The sequence below is a fragment of the Chlamydomonas reinhardtii genome, chromosome 7 (genome assembly GCF_000002595.2).
Source record: "Chlamydomonas reinhardtii strain CC-503 cw92 mt+ chromosome 7, whole genome shotgun sequence".
NCBI lineage: Eukaryota > Viridiplantae > Chlorophyta > Chlorophyceae > Chlamydomonadales > Chlamydomonadaceae > Chlamydomonas > Chlamydomonas reinhardtii.
In genome coordinates, this window is record NC_057010.1 from 2,537,160 (window position 1) to 2,562,620 (window position 25,461).

General features: G+C 65.8%; 5 protein-coding genes across 5 annotated transcripts; 4 read left to right on the plus strand and 1 right to left on the minus strand.

The window, feature by feature from the left end:
• The first annotated feature begins 84 nt into the window (after window positions 1-84).
• Window positions 85-1,951, plus strand: CHLRE_07g329767v5 (uncharacterized protein). Its single transcript, XM_043064166.1, has 4 exons — window positions 85-354; window positions 602-711; window positions 969-1,004; window positions 1,162-1,951. Exons 1-4 carry the CDS (start codon window positions 346-348, stop codon window positions 1,409-1,411), a joined length of 405 nt encoding a protein of 134 aa, XP_042922734.1. The 5' UTR covers window positions 85-345; the 3' UTR covers window positions 1,412-1,951.
• Window positions 1,952-2,184: 233 nt separating this feature from the next.
• Window positions 2,185-3,598, plus strand: CHLRE_07g329783v5 (uncharacterized protein). Its single transcript, XM_043064167.1, has 2 exons — window positions 2,185-2,504; window positions 2,813-3,598. Exons 1-2 carry the CDS (start codon window positions 2,426-2,428, stop codon window positions 2,935-2,937), a joined length of 204 nt encoding a protein of 67 aa, XP_042922735.1. The 5' UTR covers window positions 2,185-2,425; the 3' UTR covers window positions 2,938-3,598.
• Window positions 3,599-5,268: 1,670 nt separating this feature from the next.
• CHLRE_07g329800v5 (uncharacterized protein) lies at window positions 5,269-7,163 on the minus strand. The gene is made up of 2 exons (XM_001690392.2): window positions 6,802-7,163; window positions 5,269-6,484 (listed from the first exon to the last, which is right to left on the minus strand). Exons 1-2 carry the CDS (start codon window positions 6,906-6,908, stop codon window positions 6,367-6,369), a joined length of 225 nt encoding a protein of 74 aa, XP_001690444.1. The 5' UTR covers window positions 6,909-7,163; the 3' UTR covers window positions 5,269-6,366.
• A 100-nt stretch (window positions 7,164-7,263) lies between these two features.
• Window positions 7,264-13,145, plus strand: CHLRE_07g329850v5 (uncharacterized protein). Its single transcript, XM_043064168.1, has 10 exons — window positions 7,264-7,635; window positions 7,827-7,899; window positions 8,167-8,268; window positions 8,414-8,539; window positions 8,768-8,846; window positions 8,977-9,068; window positions 9,314-9,486; window positions 9,771-9,846; window positions 10,056-10,751; window positions 11,000-13,145. The coding sequence occupies exons 1-10, from the start codon at window positions 7,394-7,396 to the stop codon at window positions 12,143-12,145; spliced, it is 2,805 nt and encodes a 934-aa protein (XP_042922736.1). The 5' UTR covers window positions 7,264-7,393; the 3' UTR covers window positions 12,146-13,145.
• A 58-nt stretch (window positions 13,146-13,203) lies between these two features.
• Window positions 13,204-25,445, plus strand: CHLRE_07g329861v5 (uncharacterized protein). The gene is made up of 14 exons (XM_043064169.1): window positions 13,204-13,337; window positions 13,449-13,515; window positions 13,643-13,668; window positions 13,796-15,254; window positions 15,415-15,525; window positions 15,749-15,805; window positions 16,003-17,612; window positions 17,739-19,257; window positions 19,371-20,232; window positions 20,361-21,508; window positions 21,669-21,830; window positions 21,907-22,020; window positions 22,233-24,048; window positions 24,275-25,445. Exons 3-14 carry the CDS (start codon window positions 13,658-13,660, stop codon window positions 25,165-25,167), a joined length of 9,762 nt encoding a protein of 3,253 aa, XP_042922737.1. The 5' UTR covers window positions 13,204-13,337; window positions 13,449-13,515; window positions 13,643-13,657; the 3' UTR covers window positions 25,168-25,445.
• The last annotated feature ends 16 nt before the right edge of the window (window positions 25,446-25,461 follow it).

The window sequence follows — 25,461 nt, forward strand, 5'->3', positions numbered from 1 at the left end:
ACGCCCCCCTGGCAAGTGCCAACTCGGTCGGCCGAACCCGATATCCGAATTACCGCAGAACAACGGCACGCTGGCAATCTTTTTCATTCGGTGCTAGGCGCTTTCCGGGGCTGCATTGCGCAGGGCAAGTGCCTGCGCTTAGGCATCGTGCTTAGGCAAGGCTGGCCCGTGCTAGTTTCTGCAAACGCGCCACACCTGAGTCAGGCATTGACTTTCAAAAACACTTCGCCGTTGTGGGCCCCGTGCAGTGGCAACGCATAAAGGCAAGAAACCCCTTGCCACGCAAGCACGCAGGTCGATGGTGTGCGGAAACCGCGAGACGGCGGAAGAAGCGGATCGACGGTTATGATCGTGGCAAGCGGGCGATGAGAAAGCGCACGGTCAGCGAAAGCAGCATTGCCATGTACTTGGACGGCACCGGCAGGCAGAACGTTCGGCAGGGGGTGACAGACTGGGTGACCGGTGCCCCGAAAACTACCCACCGCCAAGGACGCAGGTCTGCTGGGTGGCCGGGTGGCGTAGGCGGGCAAGCCCGAGCCCACTAGTGCCCCGGCGGGGCGTTGATACAGCCCACCCTCGCCAGCGGACTGTCACTGTCCAGCCGACCGGGGCATCCGGGGCTCGCTCCATGCCGCTGCGCGCGTACGAGATGCGCACCTGTCGCGGCATGGTCGCGGCGACAGCGCCTGCAGCTGCCCCGCCGCCAAGCCGGTAGGCGAGCACCGGGGGTCGGCCAGCTTCCAAGTTTCAAGCGCAAATGCGCGCTGCAGAAATCGCTGCAGGGTTTCACAGCTGCCCTAGGACAAGGAACATGGCTCTCCCTCCAAAGGGAAATTGGGCTGCGCCCACGCCACGTTGGCGCATCGGAGGTTTCGACTCAGCCACCTCCATCTCTCTACACCACCTGCTGTGCATCCTCCTCCTGCGCCGGGGTCGGTTGGTACAAGCACCGCCCGCCATGTGTCCAGCCGCGTCCCGCTGTCAAGCACACGCTCATCCAACAGGTACAGAACATCCCCATACACGCCATGTTGTACGCACCAGCAAGAACCGCAAACCAGACACCGGCAGGTCGCAACTTGCGCGCCGTGCTCTCCTCCTTCATATGGCCTTGCCTGACCCTTTGCTGCGCGCATGCACACTGCAACTGCTGGGCCCAAGCCCTGCGGCGCCGCCGCGGCCGCCAGGCCCTGCACCACCGGAGGAAGCGGCGTCGCCGGCGGCAGCGGCGGCACCGGTGGAAGCGGCGGCGGCGGTGGGAGAGCAGGCGCCACGGCCGCCGTCGGCAGTGGCTCGGGCAGCGCCGGCGCCACGGCTGTCTTCCGGCGACCCCGTCAAGCCTTGCCGGAGCACGCTGGCGGGGGAGGCGAAGACGGACGCCCCTCCTGCGGCAGCGGCTGTCACGCCCTAACGCGTGATAACGCATTCCTGACGTGCCCTGGCTGATGCGCGTTATCACGCGTTAGGGCGTGACATGTCAGCTTGGGTGTTCACCCCAAGGGTTGGGACTCAGTGTCGCCTTTTCACCCGTTCATAGCCCGCGCGGCTGGTGATATGATGATGTTGCGTTTGCCGTACGATGCGGAATCCCCGCCGCACTCGCCGTGAGATTGCTGCATGCGGGGCGCTGGGTTTGACGTGTCTTGTTCTGTGCAGTTTACCATGTTTGGTGCGGCCGCCTGGGGCCTGGACGCTTGCGCCCTGGCTCGGTTGGGTTGTATTGATGTGCGGGGCTGCAGGCTTCCTCAAGGGCTTCCTGTCTTTTGCGGCACTGCCGTGCCCGGACTGTGGCGGTGATGCAATTGGCGGGGATCCGGCGGGTTGAGGCTTGGCTGGGACTCGCTGTGCGCGGAGTCACGTTGACTTTGGCCGCGGGAGGGTTTGCTGTAGCATCAGATGGCTCTTGCGTGCTTGCGCGCTAGGGTTGTCCCCTCTGTAACACCGCAATCTTATGGAAACCGGGTCAGCCCCATGCGTCTCTCTGAGTTTACACGCAGCTCACACACACACACACAGCTTCCCAAACGGCGCGCGCACGACTATGGACTCCCACTCGCGCGCCGCGCCAACCGCCACACCCGCCGTGCTCCACCGTGCTCAGACGCACCTTCCCACACGCGTGCGCGCTCAACTGCCAGCTCCCAATCGCGCGCCTGCCGACTAGCACCAACTGTTATTGATATGCTTGAAAGAACGCAACACGCACAAGCGAACATGACGTTGTAGAGCCGAGGCCAGTGAGCTAGCACAAGCAAAAAGAAAAGCGTGAGCATGAGCAGCGACCGCAACTGCTACGTTACCTTTGACGAGATAACCGCGCGCCAAGCTGCGCCACTCCGGCGTCCTAAAGCTCTCAGCTGGTGTATACGGCTGTCAGAGGCTGGGCTGGCGTAGACTGGCCGCAGACTACCAAGCGAAGGCTGCGATGCGTTGTGATAACGCGAACCCCAAGAGACCCACCTGGAACACAGCCAGGAACTGCCCGCGTTCGCCACTACAGTCAGGTAGCTTCCGAGCCGGGCCGCCGTACAACTACCTGCTCACACTCGCGCAGCTACCGACTGCCACGCTACCTCCTGTACGGCTGAGGGGGGTTGGGGTGCCGTACACGAGTTAGTTGGGGGTTAGTCGGAGCTGTCCTAGAACCGCCATTATAATATTTGCCTAAACCATGCCACGCCATGCTCGGCAGCAAAGACCGCCAGCCAGACGCCGGCAGATCTCAATGGCGACGCTTCTCGGGCGGCGCTGCGCTCTCCTCCTTGACGCACATGCATGCACATGCACGCTGCCATTGCTGGGCCTACACCAGCGCCGGCCGCGCCGCCAGGTCCTGCGCTGCCTCTGCAGTCGCCAGGCGCCGCCGCCGCCGCCGCCGCCGCCGCCGCCGCCGCCAGGCCTTGCACCGCCACCATGAACATTAATCCAACCCCATAGAGATGTGCGCGGAGTGCTCTTGCGAGGGCATAGGGCAAAGAGGAAAGAGGGCAGACAGCGGCAGCAGCTGCGAGTTTTACCTGTTGACTGGTACAGACTGGTACGGCTTGGTTACGCACAGCCGTTGGTGCACCGCGACGGCTTGCGCAGTGGTGCTGCATGCCTCGTCCTGATACCACCACATGGGGTGGCGGGGATGTCCCAGGGCCTACGTTGGGAGTGCGATGGGACAGAGGTAAGGCAGGTTGGTAAAGTCCCGTAGGGTGCAGCTGATTCCCAGAACCCAACAGATGGCAAACAGTTTGCAACAGCAGGGCAGGAGTGCGCGGCTGGTCGAACGACGGAGTTACTGTACCGACGAGTTGCTGGCTGGCTGGAAGTTTGGATGTCCCAGGGCCTACGTTGGGACCAACAGTTTGCTAGTAGAAGCCGCATTAGTTCCGCAACACTCGTCAATAAAGCCTGAGACCGGGCACCAGCGCACAAGCATAGCAGCGCGCCAGCGCTGGGTGTTTGTGTGATGGTACCCAATTTCGTACATGTAGCACCACTGCATCAATGTGAATCCCGTATGGGAAAGTTCCGTCCGGGGGTAAGTCGGGTAGGAGGGTAGGAAATCCGAAAAGTTGCCGGTGGCCTCTGGTTGTAAGGGTGAGCCGGGTACCCTGCCGAGCCAAATTTGGCTGCGTGCGCGGGGGTTTGAAGCTGCCTGGGGCGGGTCGCCGCGGCAGTCCAGATGCCTGCGCCGAGGGATGGCAGATGCCTGCGCGACCCCGCGCCATCAGCACGGATGCCTGCGCGAGGCATTGCAGATGCCGCGGCGCCCCTGCTAGCACATCCGAGCTGCCTATTGTAGCCACCTAGTTGCTTGGTAAAATGCCGCAAGAGGGTCTGGAATGGGTAGTGTGTAGGGGTATGCCACTCCGGCACGCACACACAGCTACACTGCTCAGCCGAGAAGTCAAGGGCTTGGACCATGCTGGCCTATACTGAGTGCGTGCTGATATTAAAGCAACCACAACACCTTTATAGATACTTTGAGCTGCAGAACTCTGCTGAAGTTGCGACATTCATGGTCAAGGCTTCCTTCTTTTGGGGCTTGTGGTGCCACAAGAAGGCTACATGTAAAGCAGTAGCAAGTTTAAAAACTACTGGGCAAGCAGGGAAACAAAAGGCTCTCTGCGAACCACTGGTTCGCGGGGCGTGACAGCCAACTCGGCGCCGCAGCCAGCTTTCCTAGGGAATACAGCTTGTCACCCAGATAGCAGATACCATGAAATAGATCACAGCAGGCTCCACGGCTTAAACCCAGCTTTAGCGGCCCCAGACCGTGTTTCCATGTCCGAACCCACAGTCTCCACCTAGTTGTCACACTGAATAAATCGCGCTTGGCATCTCTGCGTGTTGAGTATACTTTAGGAAGCAGGCCGGATTGAGCTGCGTGCTTGCCATGGGCACCGTGGCACACTGGCACCAGCACCAGCACCCACGTGGGTACGGGCATACCGTGCTTACTGACATTCCCGCAATCCAAACTCGGCACGCTACGTTTCCGGGGTGGGAAACCACGCCAGTCAAGCTGAGGGGGCACGGCAGCTAAGATGCCTGGGCAGACCGCCTCCGCCATCCCAGATGCCTGGGCACGGCAGCTAAGATGCCTGGGCAGACCATCCCGGCCAGTCGAGATGCGTGGACATGGCACCCCAAGATGCCTGCGCAGGGCTACCCCAGCACCCTCAGATGCGCGTGCGCGGGGTCCAGGTTGCCTCTGGAACTTAGCTGCCAGACCAGACCCACCCCGCCAGATGCCTGCGCTCGGCAACTTTCCCACCCTCCGGTCGGGTCAAGAGTCGGGTGGTGCACAAGAGTCGGGTGGTGCAGGGTAGTGCTGGTGGTTTGGGCCGGTGGCTCCTCCACTCAATCCTTCACTGCGGTGAAGAAATATAGCCTGTGCATCGCTCCCAAAAGCATAGCGCGAAGGCCTATCGAGCTGCTGGCCCTGTTCGGAATATACGTACGACTCCAAAGTACGGGGGTGCGCCAGCTCGTCGGGTGCCAGGTCGGCCAAGATCGACTCACCAACAGCGAACAATATATTTGCGCGGTAAAGTCCGGCTGTAAAGCACGGCTGCTTTTTCGCGCTTCCATTTTGCGCAGCATTTCGCGCAGTCGACTCAGCGACTGTTCGAATGCGCTGCAGGGTTGTGCCTTGGGCGCGCTGGGCGTGCCGCGCCAGCTTGGCTGTCAACTGCGCATAGCCTTGCACGTCGTCCGTTGTCGATCTTTGTAAATGGCACAGAAGCAATGTCGCAGCACCAAGTATCTGCCTTGCAGTGCGGCGAATCGTAACATGTTCACATGCCGAAACGACACAACTTGTGTTTCGTTCCTGCTGTGTCCGTAAAATTGTGGCCACAGAACCCCCCCTGCACGAGGGTACACATGTCCTAGTGACCTCCTGTGTCTGGATGGCGAGCCCGTCGCGTGCACGGACAGAAGCTGGCTTCCATCGCCATCTCACACACAGTTACACCTGTCAGTAGCGGCCATCGCTGGCTATCTCATCTGAGACGTGCATGCACGTTAACGCAGTACGCGCGGTCATCCATAAGAGCAATCCTGGGCCGCCATGTTGCACAGCAGGCACGAAGCGGCGTCATGATTACCGCTCTCCCTGCCCTACTACCGCGCAGGTGCCAGCCATTAGACAATGGGCCCCACTTCTTCAGGGACGCGGAATGACTCGCCAAACATGCCGCCAATAACAAATCGCTTTTCCATTACGACCTGCACTCCCATGCGCTGCACCTAGCACCCCTAAAACACACGCGTAATCAACCCGCCAGTGCTGCGTCCTATGCTTCGTAGCAGTGACAGCAAGTCCCCCTCTGCGCACATGCACGCCGCGCCTTCCCATTATGACCTGTCGCACTCCCACGTGCTACACCTAGCGCCCCTAGCACACACGCGCACACAACCCGCCGGTGCTGCGTCCTATGCTTAGTAGCAGTGACAGCGCCCGTCCCCTCTACACACACGCACGCCGCGCCTTCCCATCACGACGTCACTGCGGGAGGCGGGGAGTCCACATCATCAGGTAGCACCAGGAACATGCAGTCCACGGCACCCCGCGTAAGGAACGGATGCTGAAGGGCACCATGTCCCATCCTTTCGGACGAGTACCAAGACTAACAAAAGACTCCAGCCGACCCCAGCAACCATCCGTGTAGGGAACTATCTCGGTCCATCCTGACGACCCATGTCGTGCATGCCGGTGTATGTCAGAACCCCGTGCTGGTGCTGTCATAGGCGCCGTCACAGGCGCGCACATGTCGTGTATTTTCCCCCTTCAGCAGCGCTCACGTAATGTGGGTGCAACGCCGGTTTGATGTGCCGCACAACGGTGCTCGTGGGGCCAGTTCTCCTCTCTCAGCTGTGGTCCTTGCCTCCGGCCACCGTTTGCTGCTGCTCCTGGCCAGCCTGCTCCAGCAGCTCCGCAATGGTGGCTTCCAGATTGTCAATCTTGGCACCCATGTCGTCAATTTTACTACAAACACACGAGCAAGCAAACTGGATCAGCTTGTATGCATGAGTACTCCCGTACGAACACTTGCGCCTACTGGCTCGACTCCGCGGCCTCCAGTACATGTGTTGGGAGCGCAAAAGCAGCTCTACAATGCATGGTCGCGGCCCTGCTGGTTACGCGGGCCCATCACAACTGCCAAACCTTCTGGCCGGCCTCGTGTGTGTGCCTGGCAACCCTCGTCGCCCCAGCGCTGTCCATCGAGTCTATCCACGACCTTCCCCGCCCCCAGCCAGCGGCTTCACACACCTAGGGCTCACAGCATGCATCAAATGACTTACTGGACTATGTTGTCGCTCATGACCTGGAAGCGTGCGGACATTTGTTGAAGCAGGCCCTGGACGAAGTTGGTTAGCTCCGCACTGCTGTCAGCTGACTTGTCGGCCATTGTAGGGTCTGACAAGTATAAGACGCAAGGAGCTGAGAGCTGGGGCCGGTCTTCTGGAAGGCTAGCAGGCAAAGGGGCGCGCAGCGCAGGGTGTGTACGCAAAATTGGGTTGTATATATATTGCTGCTGCGTTAGGGGCGCAAGCCGGCTTGTTCGTCCAGGACGACGTCGTCACAACTTATTAGTTGCAGGGTGGCAAGCGGGCTTTTGAGAGGTCTGCAATTCCCCGATGATTCATATGCAGGTCACGTTGGAAGATAGCCAGAGACTGCGACTGCGTTTGACTTTGAGTCCCGCATGAGGAGGGATTCTAGTTCTTGACTTTGCTGCAAGTGCATTACTCGTTGTCTTCGTTGCTTCTCCCATGGAGGCCCCTGCATGCACTTCTGATACCCTGAAAGAGTCTTTTGCGTCCATGTCACACCTATGGTGCCTGGTTTCGTCTGCAGCGTCGACCTGCTGAAACGTGACGGTGAATTGGTGTCATGACCGCCTCGAGACTTGACGAAGACCCGCTTGCCGGGTCCGTGCTTCGGACGCTGCGAATTCTGGGCCGGAGCAGCGAGGGCGACAATGTGACCGTCCTCGCGTCCAGCAGCTCCACGGGGCAGCTGGTGGCCGTGAAGCTGATATCACGCGGCTTCGACTCGCCACGGGCAAAGTACCTGTTGCGGGAGCTGTTAAACCACTATGAGCTAACCCTCGCCAAGCACCCGCACGTCGTCAGGTACGTTGTCTGTGGGCAAACACTGTGCACTGGTACTTCGCTGAACGCTGGCAGAGTTGGGACGGCAGCTGAGGCAAGGGAGGTATGGAGGCAGCTTGCGCGGGAGATAGGGGCTACCAGGCAGCTGGGAATGGCGAAAACCCTACAGCATTGAATGATCGGCGGTCCTGGACGTGTGTGCCCTGTTGCAGCCTACTGGACGTGTTCCTCACGCCGCAGCATATGGCCATCGTGATGGAGTACGTTGACGGGGAGAACCTGCAGGCAGGTGGCGGGTGACAGCGTGGCACACGGGTCATAGGCTGCACAAAGCTCGGACACCTAGCAGAGGCAAGGAGGTGGCGATGTGACCGTCTGCTTGCTGGTGGGGGCTGGTCTGGAGGGCTGAGGAGCATATGCCGGGGGCGCAGGTGGCACTGATGTCGGCGTTAAGGGCCAGGCAGGATTGTGCGCCTGCGTGCCATGAGCGCGCGCCGCCAACCGCCAATTTATTAAGACATGTTAGTCACCTTTGTTTTCTTTTGTCGCCAGGTGTTTACGGAGAAGGCGGGTGGGTGCGTCATAGAGCCCCTGGCGCGCTTCCTTTTCCAGCAGCTGGTAATCTCGCTGGACTTCTGCCACCGGCGCGGCAAGGTAAAGGGTTAAGGGTTATCAGGTTCTGGGACAGGAGGAAGTGGCGATTCCTGCTACACCTCCTGCCGCTGTGGGTTGCTCCCCCGCACTCATTCAAGCGCTCAAGTGTCGCCTGTGCATCCAATCCAACCCCTCCCGCCTGCAGGTGAACCGTGGCATCCGGCCCACCAGCCTGCTACTGCAGCTGAGCGCCTCGGCGCTGCCTCTGCTCAAGCTGTCGGACTTCTCGCTGAGCAAGGACACGCTGCGGCACTCGGAGCCCAGGTCGCAGGTGTGTGCGGGAGCACTGGGGCGGGGGGGCGGCTGCAGAGCGTCTGCGCAGCAAGGGCTTGGCGGCAGGCCAGCAGGCGCTTACTGGGGCAATCGCATGGCTGCGGCGTTGCCGCTGAACCTTGTGCTCGTCACGCTTGCTTTAGCTTGCTGCTGAGCAGGCTCCTGCATGTCCACTCACAAGGCTTGATCGTGTGGTGTGATGTGATGCGCACTACCGTGGGCGCAGGTGGGCACAGCCATGTTCTGCGCGCCCGAGGTGCTTCAGAACTTCAAGGGGGCGCCCTACGATGCGGCGGCAGCGGACGGCAAGTGCAGTGAAAGCTTGGAAAAGCAGTCAAAAGGGCAGGGCATGCTTGCATCGCAGTCATTGGGAGCGATTTGAGCTGTACTCCAAGCTAATTGCTAAAAGTGTATGCATCTATTCATCGCGCGCAGTGTGGGGCATCGGCGTGGTGTTGTTCATGGTGCTGTACGGCCGACACCCCTTCTCGCGGCCCGAAGACGCCAGCCTCACAGCGGCGCAGCAGGTGGGCGGCAGGCGGTTGTGCGGGGCGGGTGGCAGTGCTGCGGGGCGGGAGCTCGGTCCGCACTGCAGATCATGTCACTGAGACATGCGGCAGTCGCCCACATGCCGCAGCGTTCTGCCCCATTCTGCCGCATTGCGCCTTCTCCTTGCATGCACGTGCAACGGCGCTTTCATACCACAGCAGTAGCGCCTTATCACAGAACCCTCATACACTGGCGCTCGCACACACTGCGACACCGTCTGCAGGTGATCGCCATGTTCAAGCGCGTGACGGCGCCGGCGGGCAGCCCCGAGGGTGACCTGCACATCCCGCCGCAGCTGCCCACCAGCGTGCTGGCAGGCGCGCCGCCCGGGGCGCCAATCTCTATGGCGGCCGCCGACCTGCTGCGAGGGCTGCTGACCAGGGACGCCAGGTCCAGGTGAGCGGATTGGGAATTTGGGCCGCCACTGGCGGAAGGGGCGGCGAGTGCTGTGGGTTGTTCGGGCGTGGACGAAGTGGCGGCGGTGGACAGGCGCGCTAGGCGGGTGTGTCTGGGGGAACTCTGTATTTGGGACTGTTCCAGGTGGAAAGGATTGGTAAATGTCGGAAGCACGATGCAGGTAAGTGTACGGTTTCGGGCAGCTGGATAGGTGGGCTTGAGGGGCGTGGCACCTCCTCACGGCCCATACCTCCCTCGTCCCTCGCCTCTACCCACGCCCACAGGCTGACGCTTGACGGGGTCCAGCAGCACGAGTGGTTCCGCACAGGACTGCCCGAGGGCGCGGCGCTGCTGAATGACGTGAGTGGCTTGGCGCGGCGCCGTGCATGGACGGTTGCTGGTTTGGCGGTGCTGGGGGGCGGTGTGGACGTCGCCCACGTGGGCTTCGGGGTCTGCTGCAAGGGCAACATGTGCAGGTGGTAGGAGCCGCGCGCCGCAGGTGGGGGCGACGCAGCGCCACCGCCAAGTCAGGCTCACTGCACACGTGTATTGCTGTTTATACCCCGCAGGTTGTGGCGGCTGAGGAGCAGGCGGCCGGCTCCGCGGCGGTGATGCAGCCCACAGTGGCGGCGCAGCTCGAGCGCATGGTGGTGGCGGCAGCCGCCGGGCCGGTGGCGGCGCCGCCGCCGCAGCAGCAGCAGCTGCTGTCTGGTGGCGGCGGCGCCGCAACCGGCACCCACGGCGAGAGCACCGACGGCGCCGCCTCCTCCTCCGCGCAGACGGGGCTGTCCTCGCTGACAGAGGCGACACTGGGCGGTGCTGGCGGCGGCGCCAACGGAGCCTTCCCCTGCGCCTCGCCGGCCTCTGGCGCGCCGCCGCCGCAGCACCCGCAGCCCCCGCCCGCGCCGGCGGTGCCGGGCTGGACGGTCACCACCAGTGGCACCTCAGACGCCGCCGTGACGTCTGTGTCAATCGGGTCTACCGTGCCGGGACGGCCTTGCGCCGGCGCTGGCGCCGGCGCCAGCAGCCACTCCACGGCGGCAGCGGCGGCGCCGCCGCCGCTGGTGCCTGCGCCGCAGCACCCGCAGCCGCACGTGTTGCCGGCGCTGGTGATGCAGTCGGAGGGCGGGCTGGTGTCCATGATGGCGGACCTGGCCACGCCCATGCCCTGGTCGCCGCAGGAGGCGGGCTCGGGCGCGGGCGAGGCGAGCGGCGCGGGCGGCGACGGCAGCGCGGGAGGGGGCGACCTGCTGGATGACCTCGAGGTGAGGGCCTGGGGTGGGGGTTGTAGATACCAGCCCAAACTGTTGCGTGTGCGTGTTTGGGTAATGAAGTAGCTGTGGTGGTGGGAACGGGGTGTGAGCCTGCCACGAGCGTCGGGAGTGGATAGCGGTGCCAGGATGATGTTGTGTTGGGCCACGGGGCACGGGCGCGTACTCAAACAGATGTGGTGTGCATGTGCACTGACTCCTGACCCGCCCCACCCCGCTCTTCTGCATGCGCATCAACGCAGGCGCTGGTTATGGGCCTGCCTGAGGAGGAGATCGACATGTCGGCCGCCTCCCTTGACTTCCTGATGGGGGCGTCGCAGCAGCAACACACACACGCCCCGCAGCAGCAGCCGGCGCAGCCGCCGCCTCGCCAGCAGCCGCAACACCTACACCATCTGCCGCACGCGACCAGCCCCCTCAACCCGCACCAGCACAACGCACGAGTGCACCAGCCGTACCCGCAACACCAGCAACAGCGACAGCAACCGCCCTTGCATCACGCCAACCCGCAGCCTGGTGATAGCGCCATGGGAGTGAATGCCAGCGCGCCCAGCTCCGTGGACGCCTCCGCCCTGGCCGCAGCCACAACCGGCACGGCAGCGTCGCCGCCACACCCGGCCGCGGGCGCTGGGGGGGCAGCTTCCGCAGCGGCAGGCACCGCCGCCGCGGCGGCGCAGGGCGCGCCGCGTATCGTCGCGCCGCCGGCTCTGTTCACGTCGCTGCACACCGCAGCCGCGACCGCGGTGGACGCGACAGCGGGGCTGCTATCTCGGCTGCGCACCGACTCGCTGCCGTCGCCTGACACGCTGGCGCTGGTGGACGCGCAGCCCTTCCTGCTGGGTGGCGGCACCGGCGGCATGCGGCACGGCAGCGGCGCGGGCGGCGCCGGCAGCGGCAGCGGTAGCGGCGGCGGCAGCGGCGCGGCGCTCATCAACCGCGGCGGCTCGCTGGCGTGGCTGCACCACGACGGCAGCATCGTCACAATCCCCTCCACCTACTCCATGGACTGGTGCGCGCTGTCCGCACGCAGCCAGACGCTGCTCAGCGCCCCCGACCTGGACATGCTGCAGGCGGGCGGCGGCAGCGGGACGCAGCTGGCGCCGACCGGAGGCGCGGCGCCTGGCGGCGCCGCCGCCTCGCCGGCTGGGGACGGCACGCGCGCGCCGGACGCGAGCGCAGGCGCGGGTGGCGGTGGCGGCGGCTCACCGGCGCTGGTGCAGGGCTCGGTGTGGCACCGCATCTGTAATGACGCCAAGGGGGCGCTGAAGGGCGTGGCGACGGAGGCGCGTGGGCTGGGCCGCGCGGCCGCTTTGGCGGCCGCGGGACTGGGCTCCGCTGCGGGCGTGATCACCACCGGCGCCGCCACACAGCGATTAAAGGGACGGTAGGGACAGGCTGGACGATAGTTGGTAATGGTACTGTTCGCAAGTGCATGCGCGCGTTGTATATGACGTGCTTCACCCATCGTGGCATGCGATAGGACCGTGCGCGGCGTGCGATGTTATTTAGGAAGGGGCTTCGGGGCCAGACCCACAACATGGCCAGGCCAGGCAAGCAGCAAGCATGTTTCCATATATTATGGGGACCTAAGGTCATTAGCCCAAGAGTGGTGTTGAGATACACCGGGGTTGTAGTCCCTACGACAGGGACGTAATGGGCCGCCTACCCCTAACCCCTGCTGGAAGGTGGTGAAAGGGAAGACCGTGCCGCACTTTGAGAGGAACGAGACGGAAGAAGCGGTGTACCGGCCCCGGTGCACCCTGGTGCCAGTCCGCCATGCAGCTCAAGCTGCTTCACGCAGGCGTCGTCACCTTCACACCACCAGCCCTGTGGCCTGTGCACGAGGTGCCAGAGGCTGCGTCCAGGAACCCATAGCATTGCCACCCATGGACAGGGTCAGGGCGCGATGGGACAGGGTAAGGAGCATGTGGCGTACGCTGCCCAGCTGCAATACGCCTCACCTGTGAACTACGCCGCGGTTCGTGGGTGACATCATCAAGGTCCTGATTGGCTTCCACTGCGGCCAATCTGCAACTGCATTTGCACCTGTTAGCCTCCCAGCTTTGCCGTAAGGGTCGCTGCAGGCGCCCGTGCGTCTTCTGCAAGTCAAAGGGGAAGGGTGGGGTGGGTGGTGAGCTTGCTCCGGCGCCCACGATTGCCACCTGCCCTCGCTGTGCGCCATATTCCATCCGGCTCCGGCCTTGTAACATCCTCTAGTGGGCTGGCCGGTCTGCCCTATCAATCAAAGCATGGAGAGACAGCCCAACATTCATCATCCAAGTGTCCAAGTCGTAAAAGGCGCCTTGCAGTGCTCGCGTTTGTAGCCTCTAGCACGTCATGTGTATTGAATGCATGTATGAAGGAGAAGACCAGATTGTGAGATGGCACGCTGCCGAGCCCACAATCCAATGTACAACTTAAGGTAAAGGATTACTAGCATGTTCAATCGAATACTGTCAGCAAGCATGACTTTCAAGCTTTAGCATGCTGCGAGGCAAACGCGGGCCGATATGCAAAACGGCACACCGCGGTTGACGCGTGTGCAGCAGCTGTTGCGGGCGATTGGGTGCATACTACAAGGTAAATTAAACAAGGAAAATGAACATGTTAGCTCACAGTCGCGACAGCTCAATTCCGGCGTCCCGGCAGGCGTTCAGGACCTCCCGCTGGTTTGGGGTTTGCCCTTCGCAGACGAAGCTGCGTGTGCCGCTACAGCGGGGGGAGCTGCAGCTGTTGCTGGAGGGCCAGGCGGATCCAGGTCCGGTGCTGGGTACACAGTGCGGGAGTGCCTGAGCTAGGCCCGTGAGCCAGGACCCGCGTGCGCATTTTGCCTGTCTGCAATCGGCCTCCACCCATTCCCAGCCCCATCCGACTTGCGCTCACAGGTCACTTGTGACGCTATGTGCTCACGGCTCCTCCGTGGCCGTCACCTCAGCAATAGAGTCACCTGCGCGGCTGTGTCCGCCCTTCGCCAGTACCGGTGCTGGCCTTACATGCGGCCGGCGCAACGCCTACACCTCTGTTGGGCTGCAAACCAGACAGCGGACCAGTCAGCACGACACGCAGTATACTCCACAGCAACAGCAGCAGCTGCAGCAATCGCAGCGGCATGAAATGCTGCGGGCGGAGGCGCTGGCGGCGTTGGCGCATGCGTCCTCTTTTGATGAATTGTGGTCCTGGCTGCGGCAGCGCGCACAGGGGCTGAACTACCACAGCGCCGCAGCAGCCCAGGGCGCGACGACATCGCGTGCCCACTGCGATGACGGCAGTGCATGGAACGCCGCAGATGGTACCGCGGCGGCCACCTTACCTCAAGAGGCGGGAGCGGAGTGCCCGCAGGCTCCGCAGCTTCAGCATCAGCAGCCGCCGCTGCCGCCGGTCGAGCAGTTGGGCTGGGGTCCAGACCTAGCTCTGGCGTTTGTGGGGCGGCTGCAGGAGCTAGGCGCGGTGCTGCACGCACCCGCCCGCCGCACACTGCTGCGGGAGGCCACCTCGCAGTGGCTCGCGGCGGGCGTGCCGGAGCAGCAGCCGGCGGCGGCGGGGGCTGAAGCGGCAGAGGCGGGAGGCCCAGCAGCGACTGGAGAAGGGGCGGCAGCAGGGGCAGGGGCAGGTGCTGCCGAGAGGCGGCACGCAGCATGCCTGGCCACTGGCGGCGATGTCCTGTGCGTGACGCCGTCACCGGAGGCGGCGCAGAGGTTGCTGGCCGCAGTGCGGTCGCTGGGTGACCCCGAGCAGCCGGGGTCGCAGCTTGTGCTGGCGCTGGCGGCGCCACACTTTGGGCGACTGCATCGGGCCATTACCAATGTTGATGGATCTAGCGGCGGTCCCAGCAAGAGCGTGGAGGTTGGAGCTGGTGGGGGCGGCGGCCCGGGCGCGTCTTCGGCGGGACTGCCGCCTGCCAGGTGGCCGCCGTCGTCGGCAGCTGCAGCCGCACTGGTGTCGCTGGGGGCGGAGATGGTGCGGGCGGGCTTTCCGGTGTCCTTTACGCAGGCGGCTGTGGCGGCCAAGTCGGCAGCCGTCACGCCGGGGAGCGTAGAGGCCCCGGTGTTCCAGGCGGTGTGGGAGGTGGTGGGGAGGTGTGTGACGATGCCGGGCCCAGACCCCAGCCTGCCGCCGCTGCCGGCACTGGTGGCCGCAAGAGCAGCCCTGCGTGTGGAGCTGGGGTTGGCGCGGGCGGCGGAGGTGTTGCGGCGGGGAGGCGACGCGGTGAAGGGGGTGCCAGGCGCAGCAGCGGCGGGAGCAGCAGCAGACGGCGCAGTAAGGGATGAGCCTGGGGCAGCGCGTGTGCTGCAGCAGCTACTTATGAACACACGGGACACGGCCAGAACGGGCCGGGCACTCAGCGCAGACCAGTTGCTGGAGTGCGCGCAGCGTGTGGAGGCGGCAGAGGCGGCTGCAGAGGTGGCAGGCGGTGTGGGCGAGGCGGCGGTGATCACAAGAGCCGGCAGTAGGAGGCCAGCGGAAACAGCAGCGGCAAACATACGTGGTGGCACGCGTGTGAGTGCGGATAAGAAGCCTTGCGGACCTTTGAGCTGCATGACTGGGTGCAGCAGGTGTTATCGGGTCGATGGTCTTCGCAGCATGCCCGAAGGGGCTTCGACCTGCAAACCCAGCCCTGACGAATGCTGTCGCTGCCACTGCTGGGGCTATGCTGCAGGGCTTCGTCACGCAGCTGGTGCTAGCCCACGCCGCGGCTCTGGATACCTTGACGGCGCCGCCCGAGCGGCTGCTGGCGCTGGCGCACGCGTGTCTGTTACTGGAGAAGCGGGTGCGTGCGTGCGTCCGTGCTGCTGTCGGGCTGAAGTGGGTGGGCTGGATGCAGCGAGCTGCGCGAAGCCGCGGTCCCTGACGGCAGGCACGTGCATGCACGCATTGAAGCCCCGACAATGGGGTTAAGACTAGCGTACTTGCACCGCTACCTCAGCTGTGGGACGCGTGCTGCTGTGCGGCGTCACGATCATGTGACGACGTGTCACTGCGTGTATCCGCAGGGCGCTCGAGCTGTGGATGACCTGATGGTCATGCGCCATGAGGGCCAGCGACTGCAGGTGCGTGGCAGTTGGCAGTTGGCAGTTACAGTTGCAACGGTAGCGGCAGTGGCTGGGTTGCTCCGCCGACGCGTCAGTCGGCCTGCCGCTGCTGGATGCGTGTGTCGCAGTTGTTAAGGAGCAAGCCGCGTGTGGGACGCAACACAAGTGCGTGTCGCGATATTCACACCTTCAGCAAATTCCCTCGGCTCCGACAGGGCGCTCTGGGACGGACGCTGATGCGCCGGCTGCAGAAGGGCTCGGGCGTGTTGGCGACACCCCCACCCCCGCCCCAGCAGCTGGCACCCTCACATAGGCACGGCCGCTCAAGGCCGCCGCCGGCGAAGCGGGAGGTGGAGGAGAGGCAGCAGCAGGAGGAGCGGCAGCAGGCGGAGGTACGGCGCGTGGAGCGGGTGCTGCGTCAGCAGCTCATGCAGCTGCTGCTCCACCCCCGCAACACCCGCCCTCCGCTGGAGCTGCGGCAGGCGGTGACCGACCTCTTGCTGCGCGGCGGAGTTGGAGGTGGGGCTGGAGTTGGGGGCGCTGCCGGCGGCGCCGCGGGCGGCGGGCTGTGGGACCACGTGCGCCCGACCGTGTTCGACGTAGTGCTGCGGCGGCTGATGGCGACGCCCATCTACTGGCGCTGGCAGCCGCCGCAGCCGCCGCAGCCGTCGTACGCAGCAGCCGCGGCGGATACCCTGGTTCCAGGCGCGGCGGCAGCCAACGCTGCCCAGGGGTGCCATGGCCCTGGGTGGCCGGGCGTGGGCCAGGAGCACCTGGATTATTACGTGCACCCAGTTGAGACGGGAGTGTTGGTCGGGGAGGCGGGCACGGAGGCGGAGGCGCTCAGCCTGGCGCGTGCGGAGCTGGCGGCGGCAGAGGAGGAGGTGGGCATGGTTGCCGCCGCCGAGGCTGTGGGTGCGCGGGCGCGCGCCCGCGGCGCGGCGTCAAGCGGCCTGGGGCGGTCCTTGCCGCATGGCGGCGCCAGCGCTGCGGAGCTACCGGTGGGCCTGTCTGCCGTGGCAATGCACATGGCAAAGGTGGTGGCGGAGGCGGAGGAGGACGTGAGGTGGGCGAGCCGGCGACCCGCTCCGGCTGCCTCCGGGCAAGCGGACGACCCCACTGACGATGCGGCTGCCCACCTGCCAGAGGAGGGCGCTACGTCGCGGGTGCCGGCGGCTACGGCGTTCGGGCTGTTCCACCTAGCCGCTGACTTATTGAGGCGCGGCGCGCCGCCAGCCGGCGTCGCTGCAGAGGCAGATGCAATGGGCACGGCAGAAGAGGAAGCGCCCAGTCAGGCGTCTTCCGAGCCCTTGGGGGAAGCCGGCGCGGTCCATAAGCCTGCATTTGCCTCTCGGACCGCCACTGGTGCCTCCACTGCCGCAACATTGCCGGCTGCCGCGGCCGTGCTGCTCTCCAACTCATCCAGGCTGCTGGCACGGCTGCTGCGGCAGGGGCCGGGCGCGGGCGCGAGTGCAGGCGCAGACGACCGTAGCTCGGACACACCCTGGGGCCGGGGTGATGCTGCTGGCCTGGCGCTGTCGCACGCCCTGGCAGAGCAGTACGGCAGGCTGGGGCAGCTGGCGGCAGCTGATGCGGCTGTGCTGGGGCTAATCGTGCAGGGCGCGGAGCGCGGCGCGGCGGAGGCTCTGCGCGACGCGCACGCGCTGCGTGTGTCAGCGACGGCGACGGCGCAGATGGGTAGCGGGCGCCAGGACAGCGGCAGCGCGGGCGCGTTGGAGCGGGCCAGGGCGGCGGCGCTGGAGGCGCGGCTGCGGCAGAGGCTGCGGCAGCTGGCGACGGTGTCGGAGGTGCTAGCGGAGCGCTGGTGAGGTCTTGGATGCGCTGCTGCCCTGACCGCGCCATGGCTCAAACTCAAACTTGCGCTTGGCTGTTTCTCCTTCAGTGATGCCGTGTAACTTGCTGATGTCTTCGGCCCTGCTGGCACCCGCAGGTACGAGCCCGCCGCGGACTGCCGGCTGACGCAGCAACTGGAGGACCTCGTGACCGCTTTGTGCGCCCCGACCCACGAAAGGCGACTTGGAGCTGCGGGGCCTGCTCAGCTCATGCCCACCGGCGCGCTGCCTGTCGTTGCCACGCCAGGCACATCAGGCCACCAAGCGCCGCAGGCAGCACCCAGCGCCGCTCCTGCCCCAGCCCCAGCCCCAGCCGCTCCCGCCGCTGCAACAACAGCTGTTGCGAGTGTGGACCACGACACCTTTCGGCTGCTGTGCGCAACTGCTTGGCTGGCCAGTCTGCCGCGGGCCGGTGAGCGGCTGCGGCGCGAGGAGCGTCGGGAGCAGGCGGAGGCGGAGGCGCAGCAGCAGTTCTTAGAGGAGGAAGCGGCGGCAGACGCGGGAGCCAGCAGTGGCGGCTTCGACAGCGGCAGCAGCGGCGGCATCAGCAGCCCGGCGGACCAGAGGGTTGCAGTGCCAGTGGTGGCGGAGGGCGAGGCGCTGGCATCGGATGAGGCGGATGCGCGGGCGCTGCGGCTGGTGCGCCTGGTGGAGGGTCAGGTGGCGGCAGCGGCCTCCTCCTCCTCCTCCAACGCCGCCGCCGCGGCCGCCGCGGCCGCCGCTGCCACCAGCACCCCGGCCAGTGCCGGCATGGGCGCTGCAAGCGCGCAGGGGGCGGGGCTGCTGAGCCTGCGCACCGCGTACGCGCTGACGGAGGCGTTCATGAACGTGGGCGTCATGCCGCCTGTGGTGCGGCGGCTGCTGTCGGAGGAGGTGCCGCTGGCCGCGCGCGGCCCGCTGTCGCGTGGTGGCGGCGCTGGTGCGGGGGCGCCGGCGCTGCAGGCGGGCGCAGAGCTGCCGGGCGTGGTGGGCGGCCGCAGCCGGGTCATTGCACGCGTCTATCGGCAGGTGTTTGCGGCCCGCGTCCTGGGTGGCGGCGCCGCGGGAGCCGCAGGCGCTTCGGGAGCCGCGGGCGCTGTGGGTGACGGGGCCATTGCGGGCGGCGGCGACGCGCATGACCTGCCGCACAGCCGCCGCGTGCGGCTGGCGGTGCGGCTGCTGCATGAGGGCATCATCGGGCCGCGTGACGCGCTGGCAGCGCTGCGTGGTGATCTGGAGCACGTGCTGCCGCGACTGCGGGACCCACGGCGGCTGGCGGCGCTGGTCGGCATGGTGGCAGCAGCGCCGGCGGCGCCACCGTCGCGTGAGGCACTGCTGCAGCTATCTGTGCGGCAGCCACGTCCGCGCCTTGAGTCAGCTGGCGCAGCCTCCCAAGCCGCGCTGGGGTTACCGGATGCGGATGCTTTCGGCCCTGTGCCCACGCCGGTCGTTTCTGGCGGAGAAGCTGCGCTGGATGCGGAGGCGGAGGGGCAGCAGAATGAAAGAGCAAGAGCGGAGGCGAGGGCCAGTCAGGACCGTGCGGGCGTTCTCTTTAAGCCGCTGGCCCTGATGGCGAAGGATCGCGCCGTGCCGCTCGAGCACCTGCGCATCATCTGCGCTACCCTACACGCCTGCCCGGTAAGACCTCCAGAATCAGAGGCCAGAGTAGGGTGAGGCCTGCAAAACGTCGCCAATGGATGCCCTTCGCTCGTGACTTGACCTGACTCCATGCCGGCGCTGCTGCGCTGCAGGTGGTATTGCCCCCGTACGTCATGGCCGCACTGACAGAGCGGCTCAAGTGGGAAATTCCACTGCCCAAGCCCCTGCCTCAGCGGCAGCAGCAGTGGCAGCAGCAGCCGCCACCTGGGCACGGGCCGGCAACTGGTGTCGTGTCGGCCTCACTGGAGCCGGTCGCCGCGCAAGGGAGCCCCGACTCTGGGGCGGCCGCGGGGCCTGGAGCCGCTGACGACCTGGACATGCTAGCGGAGACATCCAGTCTGGGCGTGACGGGGGCCGCCGCCGCAGGCCACCCTTCGTTCTCGGCCCTGGCGCAAGCCGCGTCTGACGCCGACCGCCATGCGCACCTGGACCAGCTTGTGGTGTTCTGGCTGCGACAGCTGCAACAGTCTGGGAAGCTGGGGTATCAGGTGGAAGCCAATGCGGCGGGGCACCGGGCAACGCCGCCTTGCGGCGCAGCTGCTGGTGCGGAAGCGGAGCTGCCGCTTGGCATTGGCAGCAGCAGCAGCCGCAGCAGCAGCCGCAGTAGCTTCGCCGCTGTATGCGGCTACGCCTCCGATGTCATTGCCGCTAGCAGCCAAAGAACGGCAGGGGAATCAGAGCTGCAGGAGGGTGGACTGCTGGTTCGGGTCGCGGCGCGCGCCGTGGACTCTCTCTTGATGCAGGGCTGTCAAGGCGGCGGCAGGAGCGCCGGGTTTAGCCGTTCTGACGCCAACGGCCACGACAGCGTGGGAGGACCCGGCCAGAATGCTGAGTCCTCAGAGGGTGTGCCGGGTCTCACGCCACCGCCACTGGGAGCGGCGGACGACGGCACTGGGGGCGCAGAGGCGGCGGCTGAAGCTCTGCGGCTGGTCTGCCTGATTGCGCCCACATCAGGTGCGCGCGGACTGAGCTGACCGGAATTGTCCACGTGCTTAGACCTCTGCATGGCCCGGCCACCCGCATGCTCTACCTGCCTGAAGTTTTCAACCGCCTCCTCGTTGTCCTTTTCTTGATGCCCCCAGGATCATTGGGCGCCGCGCAGCAAAGTGAGATTGTGAACCGAGTGCTCGCAGTCCTGCCCGCACGGCAAGCCAGTCTGCATGACAGTTCGGACGCAGGCCACGTCTCTCCCGAGAGAGGCAGTCAGCTTGACCTAGCGGCGCAGCAGGCGCCACAGCTTCGCGCGCCCTTCCTCTCGGCCTCAGATGCTGTGGACGTGCTTGAGCAAGTGTCACAGGCCCGGGCGGCTATCTGGGCCCCCGTGGTGGAAAGAGTGCTGCAGTTGCTTACAAGCGGCGGCCACCAGGGCAGAGACCGGATGGCGGAACTCGTGCAGCAGCACATGACGCAGACGAGTGCGCGGCGCCACCAATCGCACATGGACAAGCTCCTGCGGCTGACGTCAGAAGGCATGCCAGTGCCTGGCGCTTCCCTTCACGGGCCGTGGGGCGCCTCCGAAGGGCCGGAGCATTTGCCAGCCGCTTATGCCGTGTGGCGGCGGGAGGTGCCTGCCGTGCTGGCCTCTGTACTACAAGCGGCGGCGTCCTCGTGCCCGTCGCTGCCGTCGCAGAAGGGCGAGCCCGTAGTAGCCGGTGGGCCGCTGCCGCAGGCACAGGTGCAGCTGCTGCTGGACTCACTTGGACAGGCGGTACGGCTAGCTCGCAGCTGGCTGTTGCAGTCGGTCGGAGCCGGAGGTGCCGACGTCGCTGCAGGTGCTGGCGCCGGCACACTAGCCCCTCAGACGCAGCCGTTGCTGCTACCGCTGCCTGCAGCGGCCACTCCCCGGCTGACGGAGGCCGTGGCAGCCGCGCTGCGGGCCCTGGACGCGCACGCCGCACGCATGTCACTGGCCTCTCTGCGGCGATACCTGTCGGATCGAGACGCGCTGCAGACGTGGCTGGAGCATCAGCGGCGGCAGCAGCAGCTGCAAGAGGCAGCGGCCAACGGTGTGGCAGGGGAGGATGCGGGGGCGTGCGGGCAACGGCAGGCTTATGGCGTAGGCGTAGAAACACAGGCCGCATCGCACAGGCCAGCAGCGGCTGCTGCCGTCAATGCCGCAGCTGCCGCTGTCCCGCAGCGGGACCCGCTGGCTGCGCTGCGGCGCCAGTCCGGGCTGCTTCAGCTGGCGGAGCTGCTGCCGGAACTGCGAGGCCTGGCCACTGTGTTCCAGGTGCGAGCAAAGGCACAGCCGAGCTTCTCACTGGCTCTGTGGGCTCAGCTAGCGTGTGCGAGCGGCCACGGGCGGCTGGGGGCTGCAGAATTATCATCGTGCTTGTCGGAACACACTCCTAATCCAGCCGGGCCTAATACGGCAACCGACACTGATGCAGGCGCTGGCGGCGCCGCCACCGACCGAAGCGGCCAAGGGTGACGAGGAGCCGGGATTGCCCAGCGGTTCGCAAGCCGAGCCGCAGAATGTGACGCTTATTCAGCCGGACCAGGTCGACGCGTTTAGCGGTGCCTGGCCGTGTCTTCAGGAGCAGCTGCGTCTGGTGAGTCACGCGCGCTTGGGTGACGCTTGGGTAAGGCGCACGGTCCCCGGCTTGACCAGCTCCGCCGCACTTGCAGGTGGAGGCGGCCCTGCGGGCAGTCTACGATTCGCGCCGCGAACTGGCCCCGGCTGATGAGTTGATGACGGCGGTGGGCGGAGCCGTGGCGGAGCTGCCTACTGAGCTGATGCAGGTTGGTGGGCAATTTGGGGTCGGTGCATCCCTGAGCCCAACGACATAGGTCCCCAAGGTCAAGCGGTCTTTGCCAGACCCAGGAGGGAGCGGTTGCCGTGATTGCGCCCGGCAGTGTCACTGCAATCCCTGCCTGCTTCCGACGGCACGAGGATGAGTATGCTGGATACCATGCCTATGTCGCTTGATCCAGCACCTCCTGTGCGTCCTCAGGTGCTCGTGCAAGCACTGCAAAGCGCGGACGAGGCATGTGCAGCTTTCAATGTGGCCAGAAAGGCGCTCAACTGGCGCTTGCAAGAGCATAAGGAGGCGATGCGTGAGCAACTAAAGCGGAGGGAAGATGCCAACGCCGCTTCTGCGGAAGTTTTGCGCGCGAATGCAGCAGCAGAGCAGCTGTCAAGTCAGATTATGCACTCGCACATTGCCGTGACGGCGGCACGGGACCTGGTACGCGCCTGGCAGCGGGAGTCAATGCTGCCGCTCGCGGAGGAGCTCGCTGCCACGCTGCAGGCGCACGCAGCGCAGCTGCTGCCGGCTGCAAACGCGCAGTCCTCAACGGCCTCGCCAGATGCCGCTTTGGAGGGAGCCACCGGCTCAGCAGCGGCAGCGGGTGCGGCTGCATCCACTGCGGACATGCTTGTGTCTGTGCTAGGAAGCAACAACCTGGCGCCGCCAACAGCCGCGCCCTCCTCAGCTGAGTGCAACCTTTCTCCGTTACGCCAATTTCACATGGCGCTCGGGGCGAGTGCTGCTCTAGCCGCTCGGGGGTGGTGGCATGACAGCCTGGCGGCCGCGGCACTGCTCGCCGCCGGCCCGGCATTCTGCGCCGTGGCCACTGCAAACACGGGGGTTACTGGCGGCGGTGGACAGGGCGGAGCAGTGGCCGCCGCCGTGTATGAGGTGGCGCTGCCGGCTCTGCGCTTACACGCGGCGGGATGCGGCAGGGGCGCGGGTGCCGGCGACCGGCAGCGGGAGTTGGCGCTGGTGTTGCTACTGCAGGCGATGGAGGACTGGGGGCCTGCGGTGCTGAGGGCTGCCAAGGCGCCTTCAGCAGCTGCTACGGCACCTGGTGCCGCTGTGGCCGCCTCTGTTCCCGCCGCTTTGCCAGCAGGCCACGCACAGCGACAGCAGGGGACTCAGGGGCCACCGCCGCAGCAGCCGTCGCCAGTGCCGCCGCAGCCGCTCGCTGTGGAGCTGCTGCTCGCGCTGGTGGGTGTGGGCTACGTGCGCGGCCAGCTGCCGTACGCCCTGGCGAGCGACGTGCTGTGGCAGCTGGAGGCGGCGCGTGATGACGCGGAGTGGGGCGGGGCCAGCGAGCGAGGCCGTACAACCGGGGCTAGTGGAGGAGCAGGCGGCAGCAGTGTGGGCCTGCACCATAGTCACCTGGAAGCGCTGCTTACCGCTGCGCCAGCGCTGGCGCACATTGGCAGCGGCGCTGGCGGCGCTGGCCGTGTGGACATGGGCGACCTCGCCGCTGGGGGCAACCTGGACCCCATTGCCGGCGGCCGGCGGGCAGTGGGTGACCTGCTAGTGGAGCTATGCCGCGCGCTTTGTGACAGCGGCATGCTGGAGGCTGCAGCAGCTGCGCCTGACTCGCACGGCAACTCGGGCGCCGGTGTCTCGGTCGACGCAATGTGCGCTCTCGCGCACGCGCTATCGCAGGCGAGCGCACCGCCCCAGCCCTTCCTCCCGCGTGGCCTTACCACCGGCGCCGTCACCAGCATCACCACCGGCAGCAGCACGCGCTTGGCTCCATCACAGCACGAGTCCAAGCTGTACAACCGCATGTACGTGTTGCTGCTGCAGGGCGCAGTGGGCCCTGGCCCCAGCCCAAACTCTGCTGCCGGCCCCAGCAACCCTAACAATGCACCTCAGTCGGAGGTGCAGGGCGGCTGTGGTGGTGCTGCCGACCTGCCGGCCGCGGTGGTGCGGCTGGCGCGGCTGGCGGCGTGTGGGCGCAACCGGGGCGATGTGCTGATGGCAGCCGAGGCGGCGGCGCAGCTGGGCGGCGTGCTCCGGCGCTTGGCAGGTGAGGTGGACAGAGTGGCAGGCAGGAGCTTTGGAGGGAGCGGGGAAGCTGTGCGCTGGTACAGGCTGCTGTGCAGACATGCCAGGGGGAGGGAAGCGGGTGTGTCTCTTGTTATGCCATCGTTGCGGACAACCATGTAGTGGGCTAGTCGGGGATTTCTTTGTGCAAGGACTGGGTTTGCTGTTGCTGATTCCGCTCGCCGGTATTTACGCCCGTGACACTACAGCCGAGGGAGACGCCCGCACTTGCGCCGCCGTGCTGGAGGCCCTGGACGGGCTGATGCGCGAGGGACACGGTTGGATGGGCCTGGTGCTGTCACCGCCTCCGCCACAACTGCCGCGCTCAACGACAGCCAGAGCGGCGGCGGCAAGCCTGGCGCCGGCGTCTGCACACTCGGCGTCCCAGCAGCTGCAGCTGTACCCGTTGCGCCATGGGCCGGCACAGGACATCGCTGCATTGCTGGCCGACTGGCCGGCGGACGAGCCCACCACTGGCGCTGCCAGTGCTATATTGCCTGATGCTGCGGCGGCCCGGGCGCGACAAGGCTCCGGCAACGTAAGGCGGCGCGATGAGGGCGGAGCGTTCGGTGCAGTACGCAGCACCGCCACGCCACCCAAGACAGAGGCAGTGGCCGCGCTGCGGCCTGCAGCGGCAGCAACAGCAACAGTGGGGCCGTTTGTGGTTGCGCAGCTGCTGTGGCGGTCCGTCGACGTGCTGCCTACGGACATCGCGGTCAGCGTGTTGGGATGGGCAGCAGGCGGCCGCAGTGAGGTCACGAAGCAGCAGGCGGGTGCTGCGTTGCGAGTGGGTCCCGGGGGTGATGGCGACACCGGCGGGCTAGGCTCATCCGCGCATTCCGCGCACCACACGACAGCGCGCGAGCAGCTAGTTCGCGTGTGGCAGCGGCTGGCAGGCCGGATACTGCTAGACCAGGCGGCGGGCGCGGACGCTGGTAGCTGCAGGGACCGCGGGCGTGAGGGCGATGCTGATGGGTTGTTGTTAAACGCATCGGGCGCCGCATCGGTGCTGGCTGCAGGAGAGGCTCTGGGCTGTGTTGACGTGGCAATGACGCAAGCACTGGCTGATGTGGTGGCACAGGAACTGGAGGGAGACCATTAGGCGGCGCGACCGGCCAACGGTGGTGCAAGTCGGCAAGGGGCGCAAGTGGAAGTCGCCGGAAGGCGTTGCCGGTCGAGGACGGAGTCGAGGACCCAGCGAGGATCCGGGGCGAAGTGCAGTCATGTGGCTAAATAGTAGAGACGGATTGAGAAGCCGCGGCGCAGAGATAGGAAGAAACCTGAGGTGCAGAATCGCGGCGCGCTTGAATGGATGCGACATTCGGCGGGGCAAGTTCGACTGGGCACGCGAAACACGTCGTGTCGTGTAGTGCGCACATGGCCTCATAGCGCAGCC